This window comes from Pundamilia nyererei, unplaced genomic scaffold (assembly GCF_000239375.1).
Source record: "Pundamilia nyererei isolate P.nyererei 1_Seehausen unplaced genomic scaffold, PunNye1.0 scaffold00056, whole genome shotgun sequence".
NCBI lineage: Eukaryota > Metazoa > Chordata > Actinopteri > Cichliformes > Cichlidae > Pundamilia > Pundamilia nyererei.
The window spans coordinates 381,760-409,728 of NW_005187457.1; the positions used below are offsets into that span (position 1 = coordinate 381,760).

General features: G+C 40.7%; 2 protein-coding genes across 9 annotated transcripts in view; both read right to left on the reverse strand.

The window, feature by feature from the left end:
• Positions 1–266: 266 nt before the first annotated feature.
• Positions 267–21,547, reverse strand: tjp3 (tight junction protein 3). 3 transcript variants are annotated; one of them, XM_005733981.2, is made up of 30 exons: positions 21,372–21,547; positions 12,892–12,948; positions 12,279–12,400; positions 12,075–12,177; positions 11,639–11,984; positions 11,398–11,501; positions 11,097–11,286; positions 10,771–10,843; positions 10,567–10,664; positions 10,301–10,397; positions 9,991–10,176; positions 9,727–9,827; positions 8,950–9,034; positions 8,191–8,267; positions 7,962–8,055; positions 6,378–6,451; positions 6,165–6,237; positions 5,984–6,057; positions 5,744–5,807; positions 5,503–5,659; positions 5,030–5,138; positions 4,719–4,938; positions 4,422–4,627; positions 4,232–4,327; positions 4,023–4,102; positions 3,714–3,924; positions 3,489–3,589; positions 2,158–2,733; positions 1,021–1,079; positions 267–918 (listed from the first exon to the last, which is right to left on the reverse strand). In XM_005733981.2, the coding sequence occupies exons 2-30, from the start codon at positions 12,937–12,939 to the stop codon at positions 798–800; spliced, it is 3,945 nt and encodes a 1,314-aa protein (XP_005734038.1). In that variant the 5' UTR covers positions 12,940–12,948; positions 21,372–21,547; the 3' UTR covers positions 267–797. The 3 variants fall into 3 exon arrangements, with proteins under 3 accessions (XP_005734038.1, XP_005734036.1, XP_005734037.1); XM_005733979.2 differs by lacking the exon at positions 21,372–21,547 and adding an exon at positions 16,914–17,507; XM_005733980.1 differs by lacking the exon at positions 21,372–21,547 and adding an exon at positions 13,056–13,111.
• Positions 21,548–23,890: 2,343 nt separating this feature from the next.
• The window catches only part of sbno2b (strawberry notch homolog 2b), a 67,559-nt gene continuing 63,480 nt past the window's right edge, over positions 23,891–27,969 (reverse strand). For all 6 annotated transcript variants that reach the window (XM_005733984.2, XM_005733983.2, XM_013911122.1 and 3 more), the window contains one exon: positions 23,891–27,821. In XM_005733984.2, the coding sequence (XP_005734041.1) occupies positions 26,704–27,821 (1,118 nt within the window). In that variant the 3' untranslated portion in view covers positions 23,891–26,703. The remainder of the gene's footprint in view (positions 27,822–27,969) is intronic.

Consider the following 27,969-nt stretch of genomic DNA (forward strand, 5'->3'; position numbering starts at 1 on the left):
CTTCCTGGTACAATCCTTCGTTTACAGTAAACACCACTATACTAAAGGGTACTAAAAAAGGAATGCCAAAGATTGAAGTTTGGGAGAAAATATCTCAGTTTTAATTTTTAGATGCTAATATTACCAAATAGATTTTTTTTTAATTTATTATATATTTAAAAAAAAAAAAAAAGCAACAACAACAAAGTGAATCCGGGTCCTTTGACGCCTCTGACAGTCAGTGGTAACTTAAATAGTGTGCCAATCTTTTACTCTTACTATCCAGTGAATGTCCATAGTAACACATGTAATATTCACAGTTTCACTTATGTTAATATGAGTGATTTTAGTGACAGCTTGGTAAAATGAAGCTGATCAAGTATGTTTTCGTCGTCCTGCATCATCAAACAAACCCATTTTAAAATCAGAAGAACAAACAGTTTAATGTAGAAAAATCTAAAGTATAAATGTCCTTGCTATTCCTAAAATGATGCATATTTCATATGATTTCTTATAAAATATATATTTGAAATTGATTCGTTTCACAGAGTTTTGTTTTTTATAAATACAAAAAACACTGAAAAAAAACAACAAATCAGGCACTTTGATCTCAACATTCTTCTGAGAGGATTTTTGGTGACTTTAAAACTTGCAGTTGTCATTAAAGGCTACAGTGACACCTGAACGAGGCTCCCTTTACATGAATTTAAAAACACTATGACAATACCATCCAAGATAACAGAGTTCAGTGCGGGAATGAAATCATTTCCATGTCCTTTGTAGATCACAAGGAAAAGCCGCATCAGTCCTCTCGGCATCTAAAGCTCAGTTGCGGGACCCCATTCCATATCGTCCGCATCGTCAAATTCATCCTCAGAGCTGTCGCTGCCCTGGATCTGTGTGCGTCTGAACTGGACTGCTTGGTGGTGATGTGCGAGCCTGTACGGGAGAAGAACGGATGGGTCAAAAATCAGCGCACAGCCTCAGTCTGGCGTTACTCCATGAACCCCATAAACCCGCAGACGGCTCAAGAAGACTTACACGATGAATTGTGGGGCTTTCTTTTGCTCATCTCTGGGCTCTTCCTCTCCCGAGCGAGCCTGTAACAGAGGATATAAAACAGTGACTTCTCACAATTATTTAGTCTTAAGAGACTATTTTAAGAGATGGATTTTAAAATCCACATAAGCCTTTCCGAACCAGTTAATACACACTGAGGATTTGTCCTAGTCTCTGTATTCATGATGATAAACAGGCTGTAAACCTCTTGAAAAACAGAAACCACACTTACTATAATCTTTATACTGAATTTAAAATGAGGTTGTTATATGTGTGCCAATTCGGCACCGCCTCCATAGCCAGGAAGAATTTATGATAAGGTTCCAAAAATGAGGGGGGGAAAAGAAAAATTTATTAAAAAGGTTAATGTGAATTTAATTTAGGAGCTTTGCATTTAAAAAGTTGGAAATAAAACAGACTACAAATTTTCATAACTTTCTCCTTGAAAAACACCTCCAGAACTTTGAGTCGTTTGTGTCAACTAATTATAGTCACGTTCTTTTAAAGAAGAAGTAGACAAACAAGAAAAACCAATGAACCTTGCGTTTTTTGGGGTTTTTTAAAGGATGCAACACCTTCAATTAAGAAAACCTGAGGGAATTTTGTAATCGATTACAGATTGTTTAAAGGAAACAAATGCTCAGCTCTGGAAATTCACCAGTCACCACAGCATGTCATCTGACCAGGCCTGTATTATTATTATTATTTCCTTTTATCCTCTGAACTTGTCTGAATACTGTATTACTCAGATGTATTAATATACATTGCACAGTTTAATAAATCCCAAGACACATTCTTAGGAACAAAAAATCCAAAACAAAATAAAACATTGGCACTCTGGATGATGTTTGTTTGTTGTTGTTTTTTTAAACTAAATCTGTTTAGTCTTAGTCGACGTCCTTAAATGCCCCTCGTTTTAAATTCAAGTTAAACTCGAGTAAAAGCTAGAAGTAATACTTCATTTTGTTTTACCGTTTCAAAAATTGAATTCATCTTTTGTTATCAAAACTGTTTGTTGTTAAGTGAAGGACTGAAACACAGCTGGTTTTAAGTAAAAGGATAAAAAAAAGAAAGAAAAAAGAACTGGTATCCAGTAACTGTTTTAATGAGGGCACAAACCTGCTCTAATCTGTCTTCGATAGCAGACAGGCTGGCGTGTTGGAAGCTCTCCGGCTCCTCCTCTGTGTATGAAGGCTCGTCCACCGAGTACTGGCTTGTGGGGTCGGGGGCTCTAAAATCTGGCGGTCCTTCAGACGGAGCGGCGTGTGAAGCTACATCAAGAGCGCTGAAATCTGAGTCTGTAAAACTGCGATGAGAGGGATCTTCCTCCTCGGCATCGCTCTGCGGCGGGCTGTAATTCGTCTGACGAGGTGACCTGGGTTCAGGTACGTGCATTATTGGCGGGACTTCTCTGACTCCGTACGAGTCATCGCTTTCCTCGGGTTCTATAGAGGGGCTGTGGTGTTCAAACGCTGGCTCGGATGATCGAGCTAAAGCAGCTCCAGCTACCCTGGAGCCCCCTGGGACCTTGGCTGTATTCTGACCAGGGTAAGCCTCCTCGAGTTCCTCGTTGTCAGTGTAGGCGTCGTCTGTGAAGCCCTCTCCATCGGTGTCCTCCAGGTCACTAGCAGCACTGAGGTAGTCAGTCTGGTTCTGGTCCAAAGCATCCAAATCTTGTTCTCCACCACTCTCCAACTGTGCAGACAGAGAAATCAAACAGCTTTAGTTATTAGTGTTTAACTAACTTTACAATACATAATCAATGGAAAAAATATTAATAAAAACTGTTTGCTTTGTAAAACGTAAGACGTAAAACTCTAGACCATAAACTCATCAGGAAAGCGTTTACACAGGTTAGCAGTCAGAGAAGCCAGAGGGTCATTTTCTCACAGACTTCCATAGAACTGCATCTTTTTGCAGCTAGTGTACCCCAGCAAAGATGGCCTGTCCATCTTTTATTTACAATTTTTGGGACCACCCAGAGTGCTATGCTTCATTTGTGTTGCACTATATTTGTTTATGTAGCCGAGAATTTTTAAAGCTGGTTCAATCACACCAGCATCACAAACTCATCATCATAAGCTTTGTTTTTAACTACAGGTGCAATTTTTGTTTTTCTTTTTGCAGATTTCTAGAATTTCACGTTGGCTCAGTTTTTGGTCAATAACGAACTGTAGTTCAAACTACTCCGTTTCTTGTGGCTTAATATTCGTGTCAATTAACTAATAATCAGGTTTTTGGATCATTTGAGCCACACAGCACTTGGATTAATAAACAGAAAGATGTAAAACTACATCATGAGAGTCGGTGCGCTCATTAGATTGTTATAAGAACTAAAGCAATAAATTAAGAACAAAAAACAAAACACCACATCGATCTGTATATAAAATAATATCTCATAATCGCTTTAGTGTACAGATGTGTGTGTGAAGAGAAGCTGTGTGTTGTACCGTGACTTCAGACACCCAGACGGGTTTGGTCTGCTCGTGGCGAATCTTATTCTTTAGACTTTCATACCAAGAGTGGGAGCTGGGATCCAGGTCCACTCGAGCTGAAGGGGAAAAAAACAAAAAAATAAACCAAAAGAAGTAAACATTTTAAACTTGTACCAGCAGACAGAGAAAATTTTATTTCCTCATAGATGTACTGGAAAAAGCTTTAAGTGTTAAAATTACCCGAGAAAAGGTGGCTGCAGTGTTTTCTCATTTTGATGGCCTGTGAGTAAAGGCGTCTGGAGCTCTTGCTGGATTTGGGGCTGTACCTCTGCCTCATGGTCTTGACATCCTTGCGGTTGTGAGGGTCTAAGAACAAAACCATCGGGTGGTACTGGATGTAGTTGAGCCTTTCCACTGCAGTGGGAGTGATATCCAGCAGAGGGTGCTTATCCTGGGACGAGAGAGGGAAAAAAAATAAAAATCAAAGAGGAAATACCAAACAGACACAGAAAACAGGACTGTAAACATAACTTTAATGTTACTGCTCACCTTCTCTGCTATTCTCCTCACAGTGTCCAATTTAATAACTGTGGAGCTGCCATCTGCACTTCCACTGCGAGGAACCATCTCTGTAGAAATAGAACAACACACCCAAAATATTTTAAATAAAATAGAAGATGAGGAGAATAAGTGAAAAAGGAGGGAAATAATACTCAAGAATAAAAAAGGGGTATCAAAACAGCCCAAAACAAACCAACCTGCCACTTCATAATCATCAGGCAGCTCTCGTGCCAGCTTCTCCATGGCAATGTCATTAAGAGGTCCCAGAATAACAATGGGCCGCTTGAAATTAGCTGGAGAAAAACCAGTAAACGTTGTTAAACCTGGACCTTTATGCATGAAACAAAGTATCTGTGTGAGGGTATGATTAAAAAAAATAAATCCAACCTTCTCTGAGCAGGACTCTCTCATAAGCTGGGAATTTGCCCTGAATGGTGAGCTGCAGCAGGTCTTCGCGACTCCGTCGCATGTTCTTCTCGTTCTTCTTATTCCCTCGGAGCCCCCGTAGTTTCCAGAATTCGGCTCTCGGTCCGGTTGCCTGCCTCTCTCCGGTCGCCCGCTGTGCCTTCTCGATGTTGGCCATCTTCTCTGCCCTGCAGGAAAAGACGGCAGATGTAAAAAACTGAAACAGTCCTCGTGGAAGCAAAGAGATCTTCATCTGCTTATCGTCTTCTTTCTCCTTACTTGATCTGATTTGGGATAGTGCCCTTGTCCATCTCGTGCAGGTCATTCCCCATGCGGATAGCCAACCAGCTGCCTATCTTTCCACGATGCATTGTGTCCACCACTCTGAACACCTCTCCTCTGGTGAAGCCCAGACCAATGGGGTTATCGGGGTCATGGTCAAAATGTGTGCGGATGTAGAAGTTGTCTCCCAGGTTGGACTTGAGGATCTTTTTGTAAACTGAAGATAGACGAAATAAGATTTTGTGACACGTGACACAACTCAACAGAAGTCATCTCGGTGTCATATTAAGGTTTTGCTCTTCACTTACTGTCCATCTTATGCTGCGTGGAGATTTCCACCCGTTCTCCTGTCCTGAGCTCAAGGAGGAAGTTGGCAGCTTCTTCTCGTGTGAAATGGCCAAAATCAACTTTATTAACCTGAAAAGAAGAAGAAGAACAGGGATGAACTTGGACTCTGGTCTTTTTCTGTCATATTTAAAATATAAAAAAAAAAAAAAAATGGACAGGTGTCAAATAACAATGTAAATGCACAGCTAGGAGCATAAGGTTTTTGGACAGTGGTCATTTTTACTCGGTACATATGACATGGATACTACTACTACTACTACTACTACTACTACTACAACTACAACTACAACGGTCAAAAAAAAAAAACTAATAAAGAAATGCAAATGAGCATAAACATCTCATTTAAGCTAAAGAGTTTTTCTAAACTGGACAAGACGCTGTTAATCTATGCCGCCATAACCACTTCCATATAAGGTGTGCAAACAAAGGTCACCTGCATGATCTGGTCTCCCTCCTTCATCCCGTGTTCATACGCAGGGCTGTGTGGCTGGACTCCACCTACAAAGATCCCAACGTCGTTGCCTCCCACGAGTCTAAGACCCAAACTGCTCTCCTTTATAAATGACACTGTCTTCACATCTGAGCTGTACCTAAAGGGGAAACCGAAGGAATCCGATTACTGTTGCTATGACGCTAAGACACGGGGCAACGCTTTAAGCAAATGCGGCACTCACCCTGGAATAGATGATGGGTATGAATCTGGAGGCAGGGAATAGAGGGGCTCTTCTTCAGGTTTGGCTGGAAGAAATGCAGAGATGGTTAGACGCCTAAAAGATGTCAACTCATAAGATGTCAAAAAAATAAAATAGAAGAAAAGCACAAAAATATCTTGATGCCCAAAAAAGGTTTGTTTATTTCAACCCACAGATTGAAAACTTATTTATGATAATCATGCTACACATCCTGAGCCTTACAGTAGATGGGCAGGTTGTTCTTGACTGAAATCCCAGACCTGATGGTGCCGTTTCCATTTGCAGCACGAGGAGCACTTTGAGGTGGAGAAAACAGAAATCAGTAATATTGGTTATTTAAGAGAAAACACATTTCGGGCTGCCATATTTTAATCTGATTTTAATGAATTAATTCCTGATGTACCTGCGCTGACTGTTCCCCCGCTCAGAGCTGCCAGACCTCCTAAGATGTGAAAGCTCATCTGACTCAGAGGAATCTGGTTTTAGAAAAATGAAAACTTTAAGCAGGGAGACTTCAGTTTGTGAGGATTTTCTTTGGTTGTGGTGCTCTAATGCTTTTATCTAAAAACAGAGAGAAAGAGAGGTTGAAGATGAAGCAAAAAAGTAATCAGCTGACCATCTGGAGGCGGTCTAGCGGGCGACGGGGCTCGATGAGGAGGCTCCTGCTTTACAGGCACCGAAGTAGGCACTCTGAGAGAAGAATGGGGGGAAAACTGAATTAAATTTCAGCCGTCATCTTGTTAAATGTTCCCTAAACATACGATGAGAAATGCAAAAGCCATAAATTGACAGTCAAGTTAGTGCATGTTAGTTAGAAAACCACACGAGATTTCGATATGGTTTTCTAAGTCGGCAGTTTGAATATTATGTGATGCAATCACTGCAGGAAGTCATGTAATGAGCCCCCGTGTGCACAAAGCACGTTACTATCAGGCAACAGTTGTGTTTGTGGTAAGCATAAAAACCTGTCGGACATCCTCTCAGTGTGATTTCCCACAGTTCACAGTGAAGCTGTAACTTGCATTTCTCATATTTTCACTTTCTCTTTCTACAGTTGCAGCTTTAAATTATTTCTAGCCTGTGCTAAAAGTGCAATAAATAAAACAAGTACTGTGCAAAAGTCTTGTATCAACTCTTATTTCATGACATTTTTCTTGGAAAATGGAAAATGCTTGAGGTAATTTACTGAAATGTGCAAACATACATGGAAATACAGTAAATAAGGCAAAAAAAAAAGTTAAAATATGATTGAAAATTGGTTCTTTGCATTGCACTAGTTCTGGATGCTTCATAGGTCAGTGTTAAGTGGCTTAACAAATCAAAACCTTCCTCTGAAAATGGACAGGTACAAGGACTGGACTGAAAACTCTTCAGAAAGACTAGAGAAGTGCTCAAGACTGCTTAAAAAACAAAAAATACAAATAGAAAGCTCAAAACTTTTGCGCAATATAGTGGCGTTAATCATCATATTCAACTTTTGTGAATATAAATATTATATTAAAATGTTGTAGTTTCACAAAGGTGTCAGAGGTGCATCAATGCTAACAATGTTTCTGTTGATATGTGGTTGCTTAGCAACATCAAGAAATATCTGGTACAGATAAGCTTCAGGGGCCTAAGACATACCTGTGTGTCGAGTTTGGTTGCTTAAATTCCTGATCACGTAGGAGTTCATACTCAGACATGTGTGAGGTTTTATATTAGGATAGTAAATAAACAAAACTGACAAACAAAATAAAATAATATTAATTTGGAAAGAGTCGGCTGCAGTGTTTATTTTTAGAAGCAGTTTATTAAACTGAGTGGTTTCATGTAGGAACCATTTTCCTTCTGAACAACAAGGGAAGCTGTAGGTACCAAAGGAAGTGACATTAAAGCATGATCCCCTCATCATGTGTGCTTCCTTCTGACACAGTGATGTGGTCAGTGGGTGTAGCTCCCTTAGAGAAAAATCAGTTCCTATATCAAACTGATCTGATCTTCTTTTTCCTTTTTTGTGAGTAACCAGATGATGATTTCTGGGAAGTTTTTCAAGTGTATCTTTTGCCATGTTGAGCAAAATGAGGCAAAAGGCATTAAGTTCCATTATAATCAAAAGAAGGTGGATATAAAAATAAATAAATAAAAAAAATAGGTGTTGAAGCATGAAGCACGACTCAATGCGTTTGATGAGACAGTCAAAGTGGAAGGCGTCTCTCACCTGTATCTATTTCTGGCTGCTGAGTTTTTACTGCCGGTGGATTCCCTCTTGGGGACTGGCGCATAACTGGCCTCTGATTCAGAGTCCGAATTCGCTGTGGAGATCAATAAGTCAAGACTGTCTTTATGGAAAGTTTTATTATTTGTTAGATGACTCATGCGTCCTTTTAGATTCCAGGCACCAAATATGAACTCCCACTGCTCACTACAAAACACACACACACACACACCTTTCTGTGGTGGATTGTTGGCAGTGCTCCATTTTGGTGGTTCCACCTCTGGCTGCAGGGAAACTTCTGGCAGGACCCTGGAAGAGAAGAGAGGGAGGTGGGAGTGAGGGAGGAGGAAGACAACAAATCTCAGTTACGTTTGGCGAGGGGGACCAGCGGCTAATAGACGATTATTGATGAGAGGATGAGACTAAAATATTGAATATTCACCTTATTCTGTTTGAGGGAAGCTCTCTCTTTGGCGGTAAACTGCTTTGTGACTGATTGAAATTAACCACTCTATTAAGTTTAGCTATTAGCTACTTGATTGTGATGCTCACTGTGAGATTCAAACATGCTGTATAACACATGCACACTACGCAAAACTTTGAAAGACTTTGATTTGAGTCTTAGGGAATTATTCTACGATATGATTGTTGCTGCAACGAGTGTCCTATATTTAATCAACACTTCAGCCACATATAGGAGAGGACATGTTCAGTTTTATTTTATTGGTCAACAAAATTAAAGCACAGATTCTGTACACAGTCAAAAACAGAAAAATCAGACAAAATAAAAAGAAATTTCCAAATGAGACAAAGCACAAAATGAAAATCAAATTTAAACAACTCAAAGAGCAAAGGTTAGGTAGTTTAACATTAAAAATAAAAATATATATGATTAACTAAGTTTAACAACCAGAGAGCCACAGAGTCTGCTCAGTTTCCGGTCCGTGAGATCTTGTTGGGTTTCAGGTAGGTGTGGGGGTTTCATGTGTACCTGTATCTGCTGAGAGAGTCCTGACTGTATGTGGTGCTACGCCTCTGAGGAGGCTCAGAGAAGCCATCCGACTCGGAGTCAGAATCTGAGGAGAAAGAAAAGCGTTTATAGATTAATTTTATTAATATTTTTTTAATATAAACAGTAAACAACATATTTACTTCTGATTAATCTGCAGCATTTCCATTGTGTGTTTACGTTCCCGAGATGCCTCAAATCTCCACAATTCAAAATCCAGTATCTTTAATGCTCATGTGTGGAATAACAACTGTTTTCAGATACTACAGTTTCTTTATTACCCAACATTATTTATGATTATTGCATCTGTCGTCTCTCCTTTCTTGGAAAATGTTTTGATCTCAATGAGACGATTGAATGAAGAGTTATACATAATGTTTTCCACCTTTATGCTTTGATCTAATCACTTATAAATAATGCTTTCAAAAATATTTACATGAATATTATTTTTTAGCCATCATTTCCTTCTATATTTTAAGTGTAGTGTTGCATGCAGTGTTACATGCATTCATACGTGCACTGCTGGATCTTTTACTCTTACTTACTTTATCTCTTCTACATTCATTCACTTACAAGCCATCTTATGTTTTCATGTGCATCTTTCATATTCTGCTCTGGCCTTAGCTTCATCTCACTGCTGACACGTGGTCATAAGCAAACATTTAAAGATAAAGTAAATATTTCCAAGGAGGTGTGAGACAAAGTCCGGGACGTGTACATCACAAGGAGACTGGATTGTTTGCGTGTTTTTGTGCAGACCTGGAGGCGGGCCTCTCACAGGTGAGTTGACCCTCCTTGGTGGATCTTGGCGAACAACGATGGGGGAAGATACCCGGCCTGCGTAACGATCAGGCAGAACTCTGCAGAGACAAGAAAGGGTTGGGGGCATGAATGAATAATTGTTTACCAAAATAACTGATGACGCTGGTGCAAATTATGGCTTCTGTTTTTGAATATTTCTGTGCAAGTGATCTTGGTGCTTTTGTTGTTTATTCCTGGAACTGGATAAAGAAATGTCCGTACTTGTATCTACTGTCCAGACGAGGGCCATCTCTGCGTGGGGGTGGGGAACCTTCGGGGTCAGAGTCTGACTCCGACACCGGCCTGCGAGGGCGTGAGGAAGTGGAGGAGACGGAGACGGGTGCAGTCCAGTTGTGAGCAACAGGAGAGGATTTGGGGTTGGGGAGGGTGGAGACTCCTGACAGAGATCTGCTCAAAGAGTAAAAGCAAAAATAATGTCTCATACAGTTTTAACTGCATTTAATATGTAGTAACATATACTTTAATAAAATAAACCTAGGTCATTTTAATGATATCATCCGTGTGAACTGACTTGTATTTGTTGTTTTGGTCCAGGCTGTCCCTGTCCCTCTCTCTCCTGACTGGAGGAGGAGGAGATGCACTGTGGTCGGACTCAGATTCAGACGGAGCTGAATAAACAATAATCAACAGTTAGAAAACTAATTATAGGACATGTAAAGATTTTTTTTCCAAGAAAATCAGCAAATCAGTGCTGGTTTGAGTACAAGCATCTTTGTGCTTCTGCACAAAAAAAAAAAAAAAGTAAAATAAAATAAAGTAATTCTCTGCAGGACTGACCTCGGCGAGGAGCGTAGGCTTTTACAGGTGGCCGGGATAAGGTGGAGCGCACAGGCGATTGATCCCGAGACTTTGGCAGTGGAGGTTCAGCTTTTGTTCTGTGTGAGAAATAAAAGATTTCTTCAGTGCTTTTAGATCAAATCCAATAAAGGATTTACGTTTTTTGTGCATTACATCGGTGGGGTGACAGGGTAAAGTCTGTACCTGCGTGTCCGCCTCTCCTTGGCGCTTGGACGTGTCCTGTGGGCTGGAACGTCCTCATCAATGTCTGAAATTTCTGATGGGAGACAGAAACAGAAAATGTATTAACTTTTCAAGTTATACAGGGGGTGTTTGCAAGATTGAATTAATTAATCTGAGCCTGTAGCCCAAAAAAGTTCTACATTTAAAGGGATTTGACTGTAGCAAACATGAGGGACATTACAGGATTAGACCGACTTTACAGCACTTTGATTTCACCCATGAAATAAGTAGAAGCTGCTTCACCGTTTTGATTTCTCCACCTTTTCCCCTGTGTTTGATTCCCTTACCATCCAGCTCTGAGCTGCTGTCTTTGCGACGTTCATCATTGCTGTTCTGGGGGCTGTCCTCCACCTCTGGGATGCTGACCAGGAATCTACGGTCATCCCTGAGGACAGTCATGGTCAGTTTGCCTCTACTCTTCTCCACCAGGTGCTTGGTCTCCAGCAGGGATAGGTTCTCTGTTGTCATGCCATTGATCTGCTCACAGATACAAATTTGATTAAGACAAACTGAAGATTAATAATGAAATCTTCCAGTCTTGTAGAATAGTTGTAGCTTAAAAATACTCCAAGACAAGTGAAATATTACCTTGAGAATGAGGTCGCCCTCCTGCAGGGTGCCTTCCCTTGCAGCTAGGCCAGTTTCTGTCATGTGCTTGATAAAGATCTGACTGCCCAGTTTCAGTCCATACTCTGCAGAAAAATAAAGCCAGAAATACTGAAATAAGCACTTTAAAAAAGATGAGCTGAGCAGATTCTTTTTGTCTAAAAAGCTTCGCTTCTTCACAAACAAAAAAGGTTTCCCTTCGCTCTCATTCCTGAAATCTTACCATCTGTGGTTTTCTTTTTAATCAAAGTAGTTCTGATGGGTTTTTCTGAAACATTTTTGAGCGGCAGCCTCTTGTACCCTGATGAAATCAACGGCGCCGCGTTTGCAAGCCCGTTGCGTTCGGGCGTGGGGCTTCGGCGTGTGTAACGGTCGGTGCGATAACGGTCATCAGCACGATAGCGGTCATCGTCACGGTAGCGGCTGGAGTCCATGTTGTCACTCCCATCAGAGTGGCGTCGTTGCCGTCTCGGAGGGTCCGCATCCAGCAAGTTGGAGTGCGAGGCTGCCCGAGTGGGTCTGGTGGATGAGGTTGCTGGGATCTGGATCTTACGAGGACGTTTCACTGTCTGGGAAAGACGCAGAAGACGCCCATCAGAAAGAAACCCAAGATTGGAAGCCACTTGGCACAAATTAAATAAGGCTCGGTGCACACTTACTATGTTTGCAGTCTTGCCGCAAGACTTCAGGGTCTGAATGGTGTAGTTAGAATGGACGTTGTCCATAGGTTCGCCATTGACCATGACAATTTGGTCTTTGGTGCTGCAGAAGTACAAGTATATACAGGCAGCCAGGTGTTCATTCAACAGTCAAATCTTAAAGAGGTCTCTACACACATTAAAAGCAAAAGGCCTCCAACTTACAACAGTCGTCCCATGGCTGGTCCATTTGGCAGCACATCTGACACCAGAATTGACGTGTCCCCATCGGGCTGCGGCTTGTCCCTGCCTCCTGATATTGCAAAACCGAATCCTAGCTTGGAATCCTGCCATTTAGAAAGAACAAGAAAAAAAATGAGACCGAGAGAAAATGATGGACAGTAAAGAGTGCAGGGAAGTAGGTGGGTGGATGAGCATGAGTGGGAGATACAGTAGAGAGATAGGAGGAGGAAAGAACACATTCCAGTGTCGCCAACAATGAGGCAGGACAGCGAAGAGCTGGCTGGTGCCGTGGGGTGCAGCAGGGTGTGTCACTGAATTCCTGACGGAGCCTGTGCTGTGAAACTAAGAGGACTTGAACACAGTCCCTCAGAAACCACAACGAAACACACTTTCCACATGTGTATTTGTTTAGCCACACACTAGAATCTCCATGTTAAACTTAATTTAGCCTACTCATTATTTCATGTTGATTAAACAACTGGAAAAGTAAAACACGCTAGCGGTTTCACCATAACACCTCACATATATATCTCAATTATTCAATTAAAAAACAACAACAAACAAACAAACAATAACAAAAAAAAAAATCACTTACTTTGTTTAGCGTTATTGTATGTTGCTCCCATATTGTTATCTCCTCCATGCCTGGTTTCTGGGGGGAAAAAAATACGATAAGAAAAATTATCTTTTTTTATAGCAATTGACAATAATAAATCATGATTAATTAACTCATAATCAACATATAGTCCAGGTCCTTACAGAGAGGACAGCTGAGCCTGAGTGGAAGACAGAATGTGCCAATACGTGAACCTGATCTCAACATGCTCTCACCTGTCGCAATCCTGCCTGACCAGTATGGAGGAGGGGCTACCTGGTATGTGTGTGCATGTTTTTAACCACCTTTACGCCACAGACTACAACCAACAACTGGAAAAATTTTAATATATATATATATATATGAGAATCGAGCAAAATGCAATGGGATCCTTTAACACAGTCCATGCTGACATTATCAAGTTACAATATTTAGCTTATTGTTTCAAATAAGAGCTTTCCATCCTGGCATCTGAGATAAGGAACAAGTAGACATGGCTGTTTGGCCGAGTACCTGGGGATGAACGAAACTGTAGAGCAACTGGTGACAAGGAACTATTAGATTCTTCTGGGGGGATTTATATCAGTGAAAAAAAGACGACCTTTGACTTACAGGAACATGGCAACATGCCCAATGTGATTTGCATTTTTTTAAAAAAAAAACAAAAAAAACAAGCCAACACTGCAGCCTGGCCATGGACTATATTTCATACACCGAGGAAGACGCTTGCTAAGCTACAGCCAGAACGAGTAAAGCCTGATACTCAAGTCAGACACACAGTGGTGTAGTGTTGCTTAGACTTGGAGTTTGTTTAAACACTGAACAGGGCACACGACAAGTACAAGGCCCATTAGTGCTTAAAGTACAGCAACATCAGCCGAGCACCCAACGTCCAGTCACACCCAAACACATAACCTAATTAAACAACCTCAATTTGCTGACTCTGACTGTTTAGTTTTTCAAATTAGGTTACACAAAAAAAACAACAACAAAAATAAAATCTCACAAATGATCACCAGGAAAACCTTAAACTCGCAGGTGTACAATGTCTAACCTGGGAACAGCAGGCCTCTTGTTTGACTTGGTTAATCATAAACTGGAGAAGGTAAAAAAAATAAATAAAAAAAAAATACAAGTACTGACATTAGTATTCAAACAAAAGCTGGTCATGACTTTTTCTGATTTGATGATAAGGTCGACTGAAACAGCAGCTGAAGTAGTTACGTTTTTTTTTTTTCTTTTTTAAAATCTGCAGTAGATTTGTTGCATTTATAGATTCAAAGCTGCAAGCGACACAGAAAGGTCACTTAAGTGTGCCAGTTTTCAAACAAAGCAACTTTTTTGAGGAGTCCGTGAATAGGCTTGATGAGTAGTTGGACTATATGCCTTTATGGAAATCACATCAGCAACAAAGTATACAAAACAACTCAATGTAGAAGGACACTGAGCTGCCGGGAAGGTCTACGCTCTCAGAGCTCATTTACAGCTCACTGACTTTACAACCAGTTAAAATTTAACTTTGGATGTAGGTCACGATGTCGGAGCAATGAGATGCATGTGAAACTGCAGATAAAGATCGCATCGTTATAGATCAGAGAAAGATGAGATGTAAATATGAGCATCGTCCATATTCCAAAAGAAAATTGATTATTTACAAAAACAAACGACAGCCGACAGTGATTTGTTATCTGCTAATAAACGCCTGATCCAAGACTGCCAAGCCTGCAGCTGCACTCCTTTAAGACACTCCTCCATCTTCAGGTCATCATTTTTCCAGCTTCAAACAACATTAATCTAAGGGAGCTGATGCACATCACTAATGACTAGCGTCCTTACATTTCTGTAAATCTTTAACAGTTATGCTTTTTTCACACTAAAGGGAAGCATAACTAAGTCCATAAATGCTCCGTTTATTTTCATCTGCACTTACCATGTGATCTTTGAACCTGACTTCCATTTCCTACTGGGATTTCTACCCTGAACAAAACACCTGCTGCCTCCAGCGCTCAGCAAACAGCCAGCTCTTTATATCCCATATGGAGCCGGCAACAGAAAAACAATCACAGATCCAGTAATCTCAGGTTACTTCGCCCGCCAGTGAGCTCTGCATGGATGGTGGCTGAAACTAGATCCTCGTGCTGAAATTGGTTGTAATATGACCAGCTGGGGTGTTTCTCTCACACCAGGCAGAGAGACTGAAAGACCTCACCTGGAAAGCGCTCCTCCCCTTTGAGTCTTTGCCCACTCTAAGAGTCATTCTCTAGTGTCCTTAAATAAACATGGCTTTTAAGGTGGATCTGCCCTTTTAAACCCACCAGAACTGGGGAGAACTGGGAAGCACCTTAAATATGTCAGGTAGGGGAATCACTCCCTTGCGTTTTTGCATAGCTTTGAACATTCAGGCTAAGAACTAGAAAGCTCAAAGTTGTTTCATTTCAAGGCAGAAAAATATCATTTAGCTCTAAATAACAGACAGTCACTGATTGGTCGGGAGTTTTAAAGGGTGTGTTCACATGACTGTTAATGTTATTGCACATACAGTAATTGAAATCAGTCTATTATTTCATCTAAAATATCAATTACGGTTAAATAAATTAGACTGAAATTAAGAAAGCGTTTGTTTGTTTTCACAAACCACTTCTCGGGGCAGTAAAAAAAGTAATTCCTCTATGTGGGAAAAACCTTGTTTCAGTAGAATTTTGCAATTCAAATCTCTGCATATTTTATGCAAACTTTTAGACATGCCTCCTTCAACACGTCATATCTCTGCATCCATGAACAAACAATCTTCCCATTCTCTTTTCACAAAATAATTATTTTAGACGCTGGTGGACGACTGAGACTAAAATATATTAATACTACTGTAAGGTTTAGGCTTAGTTTCAATATCAAAAGAGCTTAAGAGGTTTAAACTAATTATAAGAAAAGGTCTAAATACAAACAGTTAAAGGGGGAAAATATGTCTCTAAAAGCTACTTGTGGTCAGACGTTCCAAATTGTAAATGTGTGTTACAAAAAGGGCTCGTCCTCATAAATAAAAATAAACAATGACATGACAAGTCTGTTCTGTCAGTTATGGCTCTATCACAGCAACTTTCACAGGGTTGTATGGAAAGAATCATAGATTCGTATGATATGATGGTGGCTATCTACATTTCTAACCGTCTCCATGTTAATCCGTCCACAATAAAACAGGAAGAAATTTAAGGAGGTCCCTTAGGAGTACACTTCCTGAGAAGATCATACCAAGAGCATGGCGCGTACTTCTGAAAGAGGCGAAAGAGAGCGCAACGATAAAAGCACATCAGAACCAATCTTCAGTTTGTCCACTACAAGAAAAGCCCTAATAAAGAGCAGCTTTTTTTCCTCCAAACTGTGAAGCATAACAGAAGGAGCCTCAGGGTTCAGGCCTTCTTTTTATACCTTCGGGTGTGGGCTCGGTGAAGGAGCAAAAAAACAAAACAAAACTGTGTCACAAGGAAATCAGTGACAGAGGGATTAAAAATAGAAGATGTTCAGAATCTTTGACCTTACTGAGATCACCAAATGATGCCCGTTCTATAAATATATCCCAGATTCTTTGATGTGAAAATTTATTCCTTCTTACACCGAACTGTGGAAAAAGCCTGCTATGGAGCACACGTAGATAAACAAAGGTTTTACAAGTCACTCACGTACTTTTTGCCAAGTTGAACTGTCACCGAGTCAGTGTGTTCAATAAAGAATACATTTTCCACAACTTTGACACATTTGATGAACAAGACATGAAGAAATTCTGCTGATTTAAACTTTCTTTCACTGTAAAACAAAACCTTTCAACTAACTGTTCAACATAAATAAAGAAATAAAAATAAAATTCTGTGGGTTCAAATTGAGCATGATATTTAACAGAGAGCGCTGGAAGAGTGGGGGGGGGAAGTAACCTGTGAAGTTCTCTTAAAGCTGAAGTTAATGTAAAGCTGCTTGGTTACTGTAATAGAAAAAGGAACTACAAATAAAATAACTACTATCCATTCACTTACGGGCACCACCAGCAGTGGCGGAGGCTCCGGAGGCACAGAGCCCAAGTGCTTCAGCCGTTTGAGTCGCTCGGTCAACTTCATAATGATAACAGTGCTGACCCACTCATTCACAGACACCAAAGATCTCCAGCTGTCTGCAAATCTGTTAATAATCCTGTGTCTGTGTCTCAGTCACACATGGTCACTGATGCAGGTCTGCAAGCCTCTTCACAACAAACACTAATTTGCCATAAAAAGAAAACTAAGAAAAACAGAAGTTAAAAATTAAAAATAAATAAAAGTAGCAACTGTCATCCCTCTGCTTCCAATGGAGAAGTCATGTGAAGATCGCTCCATAGGTCCGTCTGCCCAATAGTTTCCTTCGTGACAGGCTCATAAAGTCAAACAGGTCCACTTGCTCCCGCTGTCAGCGGTATGTGCGCGTCTTACTTTCCCACAAGGCAGGAGCAGATCCCAGGCTACCGGCTGAGTTTCTGTCTGCTCGGTGCCATGGTTACATTGGAGGAATGAGAGCACTGGCCTGTTAATAATTGACGGGGTGTTTGCAGCACTATAGATCTTCCAGCTTCGTGTAAGTGTCCTGATGTGCCTACACAGGCTGTTTCTCGGGATCAGGAAATGGCAACAGAGAGCCTGATGTTATCTCTGTTCCATGGTTAACATTTACATATGCCCCACAGCATGGGCGTGTTGTAGCCTTTTTTCCCCCTTTTTTTTTTTTTAGTGTTCAGTGTGACATGTACCCAAATCATTGAGGAGGAAGGGGGACAAAGAGGAGGTGAAGCTACTAGAAAACACTATCCAACAGCTTATTACTTCCTAAATCCCTCATCCACAGATCAGTGTCTGTATTATAAAACTCGAGAAACAAAACAGATGTTAGATGCCAACTTGGGTTCAGCCAGGTGGAATAGCCGGCTCTCAGCGAGAGCACCAGGTGTGAATTATTAATTGATCTTAATAAACAGACTTCTACGGTTGCTAAAAACAAACAAACAAACAGGTAGCAAAGGTGAAACCATTCATAGTAGGTGAATATTCACTCATTCACGCCGAGGACTGCAGTGTGCACGGCAGCAGGATATTCTATTTGTTTTGCTTTCATAGAGAGGCCACTCCTGTTGGCTATTCAATATGCAAACTACTGACTATCGACTCCAGGTCACCTTGTTGTGCTTGAGTTTCACTATGAATGTAGAGGCCTAACTAAAATTCATAACTAAAATTCTTCAACGGTGCATCATCGAAACAAACTAACAAACACCAACCGACGGAGGCGAGAAGGCTCCAGTACACGAGTTCGTTGGGGAATGTGGAAAAGCAAAGCCTCCTTGTGTAAAATATAGAGCTTTGCAGAACAAATACTCCAGAGGTTTACACAATCAGCAAAGAGGCTGTAATTACACAGGCCAGGGCTTTGTGGCTTCCACACTCAGTGGACTTACTTGTGTTGTCTTGTGTGTAGTACTGCAAACACACACTTTACAGCTATCCCAGTGCCATAACATGAGTTATACCACACATGCTCAGCCCCTTGTGCATGAGGATGCAAATGGTCACACGTGTATGGTGGATGGTTGCTCCATCACAGCAAAAACTATTGAGGTCATGATTATTTAACGAACACGTCCAATGTAGTGCTTCAGCAAGTTTCCTCGAACCAAGCTCAAGGCGAATAAGCGGTTTAGAAAAAGAGAGAGAAGAAGAGGCCTGTGCTGCTTGATTTTATCATGGAAGCCAAAATTGGAAAGAAAAAAGGAAGTTCCCTCAGTTTTCCCGTTAAAGACGGAAAAATATGAAATGTAAGCAATGCTGGTGGCATCACTGGAATTATATGCACGACTGCTAAAGTTCTGCACTGCTGGACGGCGGTGGAGATGACAATATGGGATGTTGCATAATACCTCACACGTTAAGTGAGATATGCTACAAGAGGCGTTTTCTCTTTAACCTTCAAGTCGAGACTGAGAAGCTGTATTTAAATATAGAGTCATTTAGAACTGGAATTATATAATATGGCATCTTTAAAAAAATAATTAGGATTTAAACATGTTGATTTTAGTGATATTTGCTAGCAATTAGATTCAAGATTCAAAGACTCAGATTTTTTTGTACATGTCATCCTGACAAAGAGAAAGACAGTTTCTCTCTCACCTTAACATAAAAAATGTCTAAGAAATATAAAAAGAAAATGTATATAAAAATTAAACCTGTGTACATCAGTGGCAGCAGTGCAAGATGCAAGTTATTCCAACTCATTGTAAAAGTTAAAAATGCCAGATATTTCAGAGCTAGATATTTTAACCCCTTTTACACAAAACACACTTTATATATTACACATATACAAATAAAATGCTACTTTATGTTTTAACCAGAAGCAAAACAAAACCTGACTGTTCAATTAAGTTTCTATTATAAAGTGTCACAGCAGTCACTTCAAGATGCTTTATATTTTGAGGTAAAGATCAGACAACAACCTATAAGCAAGCACTTGATCACAGCGGGAAGGAAAAATTTATCTTTAACATGAAGAAAACTCCTGAAAGGGGAGGGAAAAAGGAGAAGACGAGAGGCGAGGACAAAACAGCCTATGGGAGAGAAGACAAAGGTAACAACATGCAGTAGCTGCATATAAACACATGGGCAAGTGAGAGGTGAGTGGAGAAGAAATGTAGCCTAAGGAGCATGACCAAGGCATGGTTCAGGGTCAGCTCATGATAAAGGTTCTCAAAAAGCAACATTTACAAAAGTAGAGAAGGTATCCGTCTCCCGAATCCAAACTGGAGACTTGCCTGAAAGCTAAAGGCTCCGCCTCCAATTCTAATTTTGGAAATTCTAGGAATGCCAAGCAAGTCAGCATTGTGAGAGTAAACTGGAGAGGTTCTGATACTATTACGATATTCTCATCATTCAGTACTTTTATTTTTTAAATAAGGAGGATTTTGAATTCAAATTCTAGATTTTATAGGCAGCCAGAGAAGAGAAACCAAGAAACTGAGATATATGACCTCTAGTTCGATTCTTTGTTGGATATTGTAATATCTTTATAATAATAACAATAATAATAATAATTGTTGTTAAAGTTACACACCTTATCTGGTATCCAACCTTTAGTTTTTATTTGCATTTTTTTCTGTCGTAAGAAAGAAAAAAGTTTTGGTTTGTAAGAAATGTCATGTTTCTTGTACACACAAGTGCACAAGTTTAGAAAATGGGTAATAGATAACGTCTGATAAACTCAAGCAGTACCACAAAGTACCCCTGTATTTTTCAAAGAGCTGGGAGCCAGACACATTTACAGCCATCCTTGGAGTGAGCACCTCTTTGATGAAGAGTGAAACCCTGTTTGAATGATGACTGCCAAAAAGCTAACACTACAGCAGTGAAAATACTACAGCAAACACCATCACATCTGGAGAGACTGAGACTTCTTTACTATAAGAAACTCCACATATCTGATATATCTGGGATAATGTACCAGCACTTTCTCAATGGGAAAAACGAATACGCAGTGTGTTTCCTTCTTCCTTACATTTGTATATTCAGCCCTGATGCAGCTCTTTTAATGCTGCATCAGGGATGTTGCGGCCATTGTTGTCAGATGCCTGTGGGTGTTTCTCTGTTCAAAAATAGTGTGGTCATAAATGAGCACACTCTGCTATTTTAGCTGATAAAATCTGCATTACTTGAGGGTTAATATATTTAAGTGTACACGTCCACATTCTGGGAAATGGACGCCACACATGTATTTATTTTCCTGGAATAAAATCAGCAGACTAAACCTTTTCCTCCTTTTATTTGAACTGAACTAAGCTACAGCTGCGATGACAGAAACCTTAAAACCTAGATTAACTTTTAAAAATCCAGAAAGGACGGGCCACAATCTTAAAAGCACCTCATGCGCAGTACGGAACTTACGAGAACAGCAGTCTTAAGCGACTGTGTCAGTCCCAAATCAAACAATGAGTGTGTAAATATGCAGGGTGAGGAGAGGAGGACGCAGCAGGTTGGGAATGCAGTCGAAACTAGTGTGAAACTCCAGTTCCGGACAGGTAGAAACTTGTGTGTTGCCGAACCAGTAAGGTGAGGAATAAGAAAGTGGAGTTTACAGCTGACAGTCAGCATCACAGCAACACAGACAAGCACACAAATCAAGGCAAGCACGTTAAACTGTGAGGGAACTCCAACAAAAACACACAAAATGACTAAGAAGAAAACCACAGCTGTCACACAGGCCTGTGACGACTGCAGTCAAGCAGCGACAAAGCTTTCAGGCCTGTAAACATCCGACTAACTTCACCTAAACTGAGAAAAACCACAGAAAAAAAAACTTTTTTGATTCAGAGTTATGTCACACACGATCCTTCAGCTTCACCTTTCACTCCACAGGCTAAGCTGAGATGGTTTGATTACCTGTGCAGGAGGAAGGAAACACCGACAGAAACGACGCCAACTCACCTGTAAACGTGCTCTTCGTAGCTTCAAGGCTTCTTCCTTCACTCTCAGACCGCTTTCGTCCAAATAAACAGTAGTCCTCGTTAAGGTCTCACCTGCCCGCCTTGGCTGTAACGCTACTTCTAAAAGTTTCTCCAACAAATCTTCCTGAAAACAGGTGTAAGCAGGAGGCGTGGCGTTAACTGTTCAACGTACAGGTGAAAAACGTCATCACGTCGGGGGCAGCGTCTGTCAGGAAGTGAAACCTCCCTGTTTGCTTTGGGCGTGTGCTTTACGCAATTATGTTAGTCACCGTCTTAATCTCGGTTTAATTTTTTCGGGTGCAGGAAATCAAAATTTAAAAAAAAAATTGATCTGAAGTTTAAAGTTGATCTGAGAAAACCAATAAAATGTCTTTTATGGGCACCAGTTTACTTCCTGAAACTGTATTTCCCCTGGAGCTTCTTAAAGGGGGAAGTTCATATTGAATGCGTTGGCGTGGAAATCACTGCATGGACTTGGATAATAAAGCCGAACTGTGTTCAGATAAACAACAGGCAGTCAGCAGGTACAATCTGGTTCACCGCAAGGGTGTGTGCCGAGCACCTCATTGTCTGCACTCACATGTGACTGCTCTGATACTGTCAGTACTAATGACATCATAAAGTTTTCCAAAGATACCGCAGATGTAAGCTCACTGAAAAGAGATGGAGCAGCTGACACCCGGGTGTGGCCCTAGACACCGATAACACCAAGAAAGCTGACTTCAGGAGGTCTGGTTCCAAGTGACCATCTGTGGCTCTCAGGTGGAGCTGGTGGCCTTCTCCATCCCAGCCGTGAACACATGGACACAGGCCCAGCTGGGAGCGTTCCTACTTCCTTACAGGGGAAAGGCCTGAACTGAGAAGAGAAGATCATCGGTGCCTCACTGCTACATCTTCAGCTGAACCACGAGTTTAAAGGACTCCACTCACCGCTCTCATGGCTTCTTCGGTCTGGGCAGAGATGCAAAAGTATCAATGAAGGACTACTCGACTGTGAAACCTGAGAAGTCCTGTTTTGTGTCGTTTTTTTTCAAACACTTATTTCCTTTTAGTGTATCTTCTTTAGTTAGGTTTAAAAAGTACTCAAGTATTTTGAACCCTGTATGGCAAAGATGTTTCAAAACTTGCAACTGTCTATATGAGGTTTATAGTGTGACGTCTATGTGCTGCATTGGATCAGTGTTATTGTTATGTTAGGATTCCTGGGGTAATTGTGGGATATTTAATGATAGGTTAGTGTGGAAGTGTCTGTTGGGAATTATATGTATTTGCTTTATAAATTTTTTGATGTTTGGGCCCCTGCTCATAAGCTCCAGTTAGCCATCTTTTATGTAATCACCTGTATTTGACCGCATTTGTGATCTTTGTGTTTATAGCATTAACACTGCTGACTGGTGGATGTGCGAAACGCGATTTTGTTTTTACACGAAGCATAAATATGACAAAAGATTCTGACTCTTTATGTGTCATTCAAATGTACTTTTGGTTTCGAGTCTTTCTTTTGAGTTCCATCGAGTTTCAGTTGCTTTCCAGGGTGTGATTGCTCGTTTCAGTTTAGTTTTTCTTCTTTAGAAATTTTCTATTTCAGTTGTTTCTCGTTACAATATCGACCTTTGTCAGGGGAAGCATTAAGAGTCCAGAAGGTGCTGCTTTTTAAAATGTGATCAATGTTTTTATGAAAGTTGTGTAGGAATAAATAATTAAAAACAAATACAAAATGCTGCTCGTTTTGAGCGTTTGATCAAACACACTGAATGACTGAAACTAAACTGCCCACTGTTGGGCTGAGTTTGCAGGATACTGTGATGATCAAGCGTTTCCTTCAATTCTTTCAGAACAAGATTTCAATAATACACTTTCCCCAGTTGTAGTTTAGTCTATTATTGCAACCTTGGCCTGCACATTTTAAGACCAGCCCTCCCCGTGGCAACAAATGTGTTTTATTAGAAGGTGCTTAAAGTGCTCTATTTCTCCCCAGAAAGAAATACCAGGTGAGTTTACACAGAGGCTCTGTTATCTGGTGTGTTGTGATTCATTTATCCGATTATTCTCGTGTTTGATGATACCGCTGCACACCACCGGCAGAAAATATCATATTAATATTTAGTGAAAAGTGGGGGCCGGGGGTCCCCTGCTGAACACAAACATTTGCAGAGTTAATCTGCTCCCTTTTTTTAGCTCCATGTTTTTAAAATGGGGAGCAATGCCGCGCAAAAACTGTACAACAAGCCCGCGGGCGACAGACAGAATCAACAAACGAGCCTCAGTTTGAGCAATCTTCAAGTTTTTAATCTGTTTTCAAAGACCGCAATTTTATATCGTCCTTCCTTTAATAAGTAGAAAACTTTTATTTTTTTTTTAAGAATTAGTTGAAAGGCACAAATTTTACAATATATACATTTGGATCTAAATTATAAATATATAGAAAACAAAAGCACAACCCAGAATAAAAGTGCTGAACACAGTTTTGTTTTTACAGGAAAAATAGGCTTTGTTTAAAAATACATACAATCAGTAGCATGTTTTTTTTGTTTCATTTTGTGTTTTGTTAGCAATAAATTATTTGAAGGTGATAACATTTATATATATGCAACTGGTGGGAGAAACAAGAAAGATGGTTAAAGTATACACAGAGCAATCCACTGAAGAACAGAAATACATCAAGCGTGCTACGCTCAATCAAAACCAACAGGAGAACAGTAACTTGATTATGCCATTCTTAGTGCAAAATGATAAAAATGATTACAGGCCTAACTAAACGAATGAAGAATTATTTTTCCTAAAAACTGCTGTCCATATCCCTCAAATGCATAAAGCTTTATTTCCGTGACTATAAAAACAAAATCAAAGGCAAAACGTTTGCAGACTGGTGTCTGGGAATGTGCCTGACGAATATTATTAAAAGTGAAACGAAGGGTAGCTGCAGTATTATTCTGCACACAGAAAAAAACAACGAATCAGACATCCTAAACCCTAAACACAGAAGCAGGGAGGGGCGAAGGCTTGGACAGATTAATTGCACGTTTTAATATAACCCAGGTGTGAGTCGACGGGAGAACGGGTCAGCGTTAACATGGTTCGAAGAAAAAAACAAAACTGTCCACAGAAAAATAATGTTTCTTAAAAGAAACAGCCTTTGATCTTTGCCCTAAGAAGGCATAAATATTTAGAACCACTGACATTTTCACAAGGACAAACAACAAACCCATCACATTAAGTCTAAAACATAAATACAGCAAGAGTCACAGCACAGAGTTAAGAAAAAATAGCACAAATACTCATTAGTTTCATCATCCTTAAAAGGGGAACTGATATATTTCTGCTAACGCCCCGACGTTACGCCTCCTGTAGGTTTCTTCCTGAGATTGATAAATGTCTGATATCTTAGAGCCAGTAACTTTAGGGGTGCCTGTGGAATACTTTGGTATCTCTCTGCAAACTGAAGGCCTGACAAGAGAAAAAAAAGCTCTACGAGTGGGAGAATCAATTGCGTTTGAGAAAAGCAAAAGTAAAACGAGCAGAAATAAATCCAGACGCTGTACAGCAGTAGAACAGTGCAATGTTATTTGGTGGCAGGTAATAATAGAATTTGTTTTATAGCAATCTTGAAAATGAGTAACTTCCCTGACCAAACATGCCCTTAACTATTACAATAAGCAAGATAATGTATCTAAAATCTAAATATCCCTTAAATATAAATAACAAATAACTTTTTTTTTTAATAACAATGAATTTAAAATGTATTTAACTAAAATATTTCAAAGCATAATAGAAATAAAGACGATTCACACCATGCAAAGGTAACCAAAAAGCTTTGCCTGTTGAGCGTAAACAGTACTGAAGCGTTTGTTTCATAACGAACATATAACATGGTTTTTATTGCTTTTTGATCGCTTTAACTCCTCCGCGCATTTTGTCACAAACCAACTACAGTGCATCACACAAACATGGCCAGACCTCACAGGTTTTTAAATATGTACTATCATACACATGTACACGCATCTTTCAAAAGTTTTCTAGAGCCTCAAATGGAAATTGGATGTTTTATTTTTTAGTATAGGTTGAATTCATGTGAAAAACAGTGCTCAAGAGGAAACAATAAATTACTCTGATACTAGCAAAGAGACGGGGGCGCTTTCTTTTCAGAACAATAGAAATTCTTTGTGATCCTTTAGAATTAGAGACCGTGAACAGGTTCGGGTATCAGTGTTGGTCAAAAAATGACACATCCACACAGAAAGATAAAAAAAAAAAATACACAAGATTTTCCTGAGGATTTCCAAAACAAAAATGGGCGTCACGTGAAATTAAAAGGGGAGAAAGGGGTGTAGATAAACGTTTGTGGACAGCTACACAGACAATCACACAAGCACATGCAGGCTCAAAGGAGGCGCCTTCCTGAAACCCAACACCAGCATAGTGTAACACAAACGACGACTGCCTGACTCACCATGGGCCCCAAAAGTTTCATACAAATACACCGTATTAAATTAAAATCGAAACCAACGCTCAAGAGTACAAATCTATACATTAGGCTACATGGATTTTAAAGACTGCATTTAAAGACTTTTTCCAAAGGCACTGTTTGCAACAGCAGGCTGCTCATCCTCTCCCTTTTTTCCTCACACTAGTGTTCATACAAGCAGGGAGGCAAACAAGAGGGAGTGCGTAGAAGGGAAAGGAAAAAAAAAAAAAGGAAATCTGAGGCATTTCATGGCTAATCAGCTAAAAGATTTCATGCGTCTTCCAGTTCGACTACCTCGTGTTTCACTCAAACCAAAGCCTTGCATACAGCCGTGAATGTAGTAACAGTAAAGCAAAGTTTAAAGATGCGGTTTTAACTAGTGAAAGGCATTTAGAGCTTCCAGCAACTCACCAATCATACCTCGAGAAAAATCAGCAGCAGGAGGTTTATTAGAGATTTCCGCACCTCAACAGCTCGTATGTTCGATAAAATAAAGTTATCCCGTCCTCTTTTTCCCCCTCCTCCCCCCCACCCATCTCCTTTTATTTTTAAACAGCTGCCTTTTACCGTGGAGGACACACTTTGGTGCAGAAATCGAATATTGATCGAGCCCGTCGTTACCTCAACAGCCTAAAGCAAGTGAACGCTACACATGGATAAAGAGAAGGGTGAGCCCAACGCAGGACAGGCAGTGACTTGACTATAGGCCCTGAGGGGAGAGGGAGTAGGTCCAAGGTTGCGATCAAAGACAGCAGCAAACAAGACGCCATCTGCTCTAAGAGACATAACAAAAACAAAACAACAAGAAAAAAACTAAAGATAAAGTCCAGATGAGCCTGTTGAGCTCTCACTCTTGCGGCCTGTACTGAATGACAGATTTGCGGTCCGGTCCGGCCTGTAGCATGCTGTTCAAAGCCTCGCGGACGTCAAGAGCGCCGGAGCTGCAGTTGCCGTTGGGTAAGGGACCAGAGTCTGATGAAGCGAGGAGATAGGCTGGGGGGAAGTGAGAGGAAGAGCTGGAAAACAAAGAGTTGGGCGACGGGTTGGAGAAGAGAGAACCCATGTTGTTTGACACAGAAGACGTGGAGGACGTGGAGGAAGAGCAGGAGGAGGTAGAAGACGAAGGGCTGGCTTTCTGTGTGGCCATCTGAGGGGAAAGGGATATGTCAAAATAATCTAATAAGTCATGGTGGTTATTGGCCAGCAAGTTGTGGTTCTGCTGCTGCTGTTGCTGCTGCGAGGCCTGAAGAGGCTGCTGCAGCATGAGAGGCAGCTGTACTTGCGCAGCATGCTGGACGTTTGGTGCAGTCTGAGAGATGAGAGACTCTAGATTAAAATCCTCTGCAAACGCTGTAGAGTTGCTAGTCAGAGTGTCCAGATTGAGTCCGCCCTCTGTGGTGTCTGGAGAGGGAGATGGAGAGCTCATGGTAAGGTCTAAGATATCGTCGAAAGGACTTTTGGAAGACAAACTGGAAGGCTGCTTGGTCTGATGGAGTGAAGGAGGCAGGTTCTTCGTTTGTTGAAAAGTGTTCATGTAGGCGGGTGAGTAAAACGGTGAGAGATTGAGGCTAACTGAGCTGTTCAGAGAGCTCTGGTTGGTGTTGGAGAAGGAACTCGGATTGTTGGACCAGCTGTTATGGGTCCTTTGCTGGGTTTGGCTAGAATTTATCGGTAAGGCCAAGAGGGCTGAACTGAGGTGTGGTAAGGTGGGCTGGGCTTGGGGATGCATTCTGTGTTGGAGTGGGAATCTTGGGTCGAAAGGCTGAGTGAGGGACTGAGTATGCATGGTTTTGTGGTTGGTTAGATTTTCCACGAGCTGTCTGTGCCCCTGCAGGTACTCAAGCTTGCGCTTGCGCTCATTCTCAGCAGCCTGCTCTTTCTCTTTTCGCCTCTTCTTCACCTCGTCATCCATCTGCAGCAGCTCGTCCCGTACGCGAGGAACGCAGTTCTCTGGGATCTTGATACCTGAGAGAGATGACACAGTTATCAGTAAGATAAATCCTCAATCTTTTATCAGCTTTACAATAACAACTAGAGCAGGGCAATATGACCAAAAATATTTATCACGATGTACATTTGAAAATTTGCGATAACGATATAACTGACAATATAA

Excerpts from the sequence above, each read along its gene's own strand:
- tjp3 (XM_005733979.2), bottom strand. The coding sequence starts at position 16,994 with ATGAAGTTGACCGAGCGACTCAAACGGCTGAAGCACTTGGGCTCTGTG. Across the intron at positions 10,398-10,566 it reads AGCCTACGCTCCTCGCCGAG|CTCCGTCTGAATCTGAGTCC; the intron begins GTCAGTCCTGCA and ends TTGTTTATTCAG. Across the intron at positions 919-1,020 it reads AAAGCCCCACAATTCATCGT|GCTCGCACATCACCACCAAG; the intron begins GTAAGTCTTCTT and ends TCTCCCGTACAG.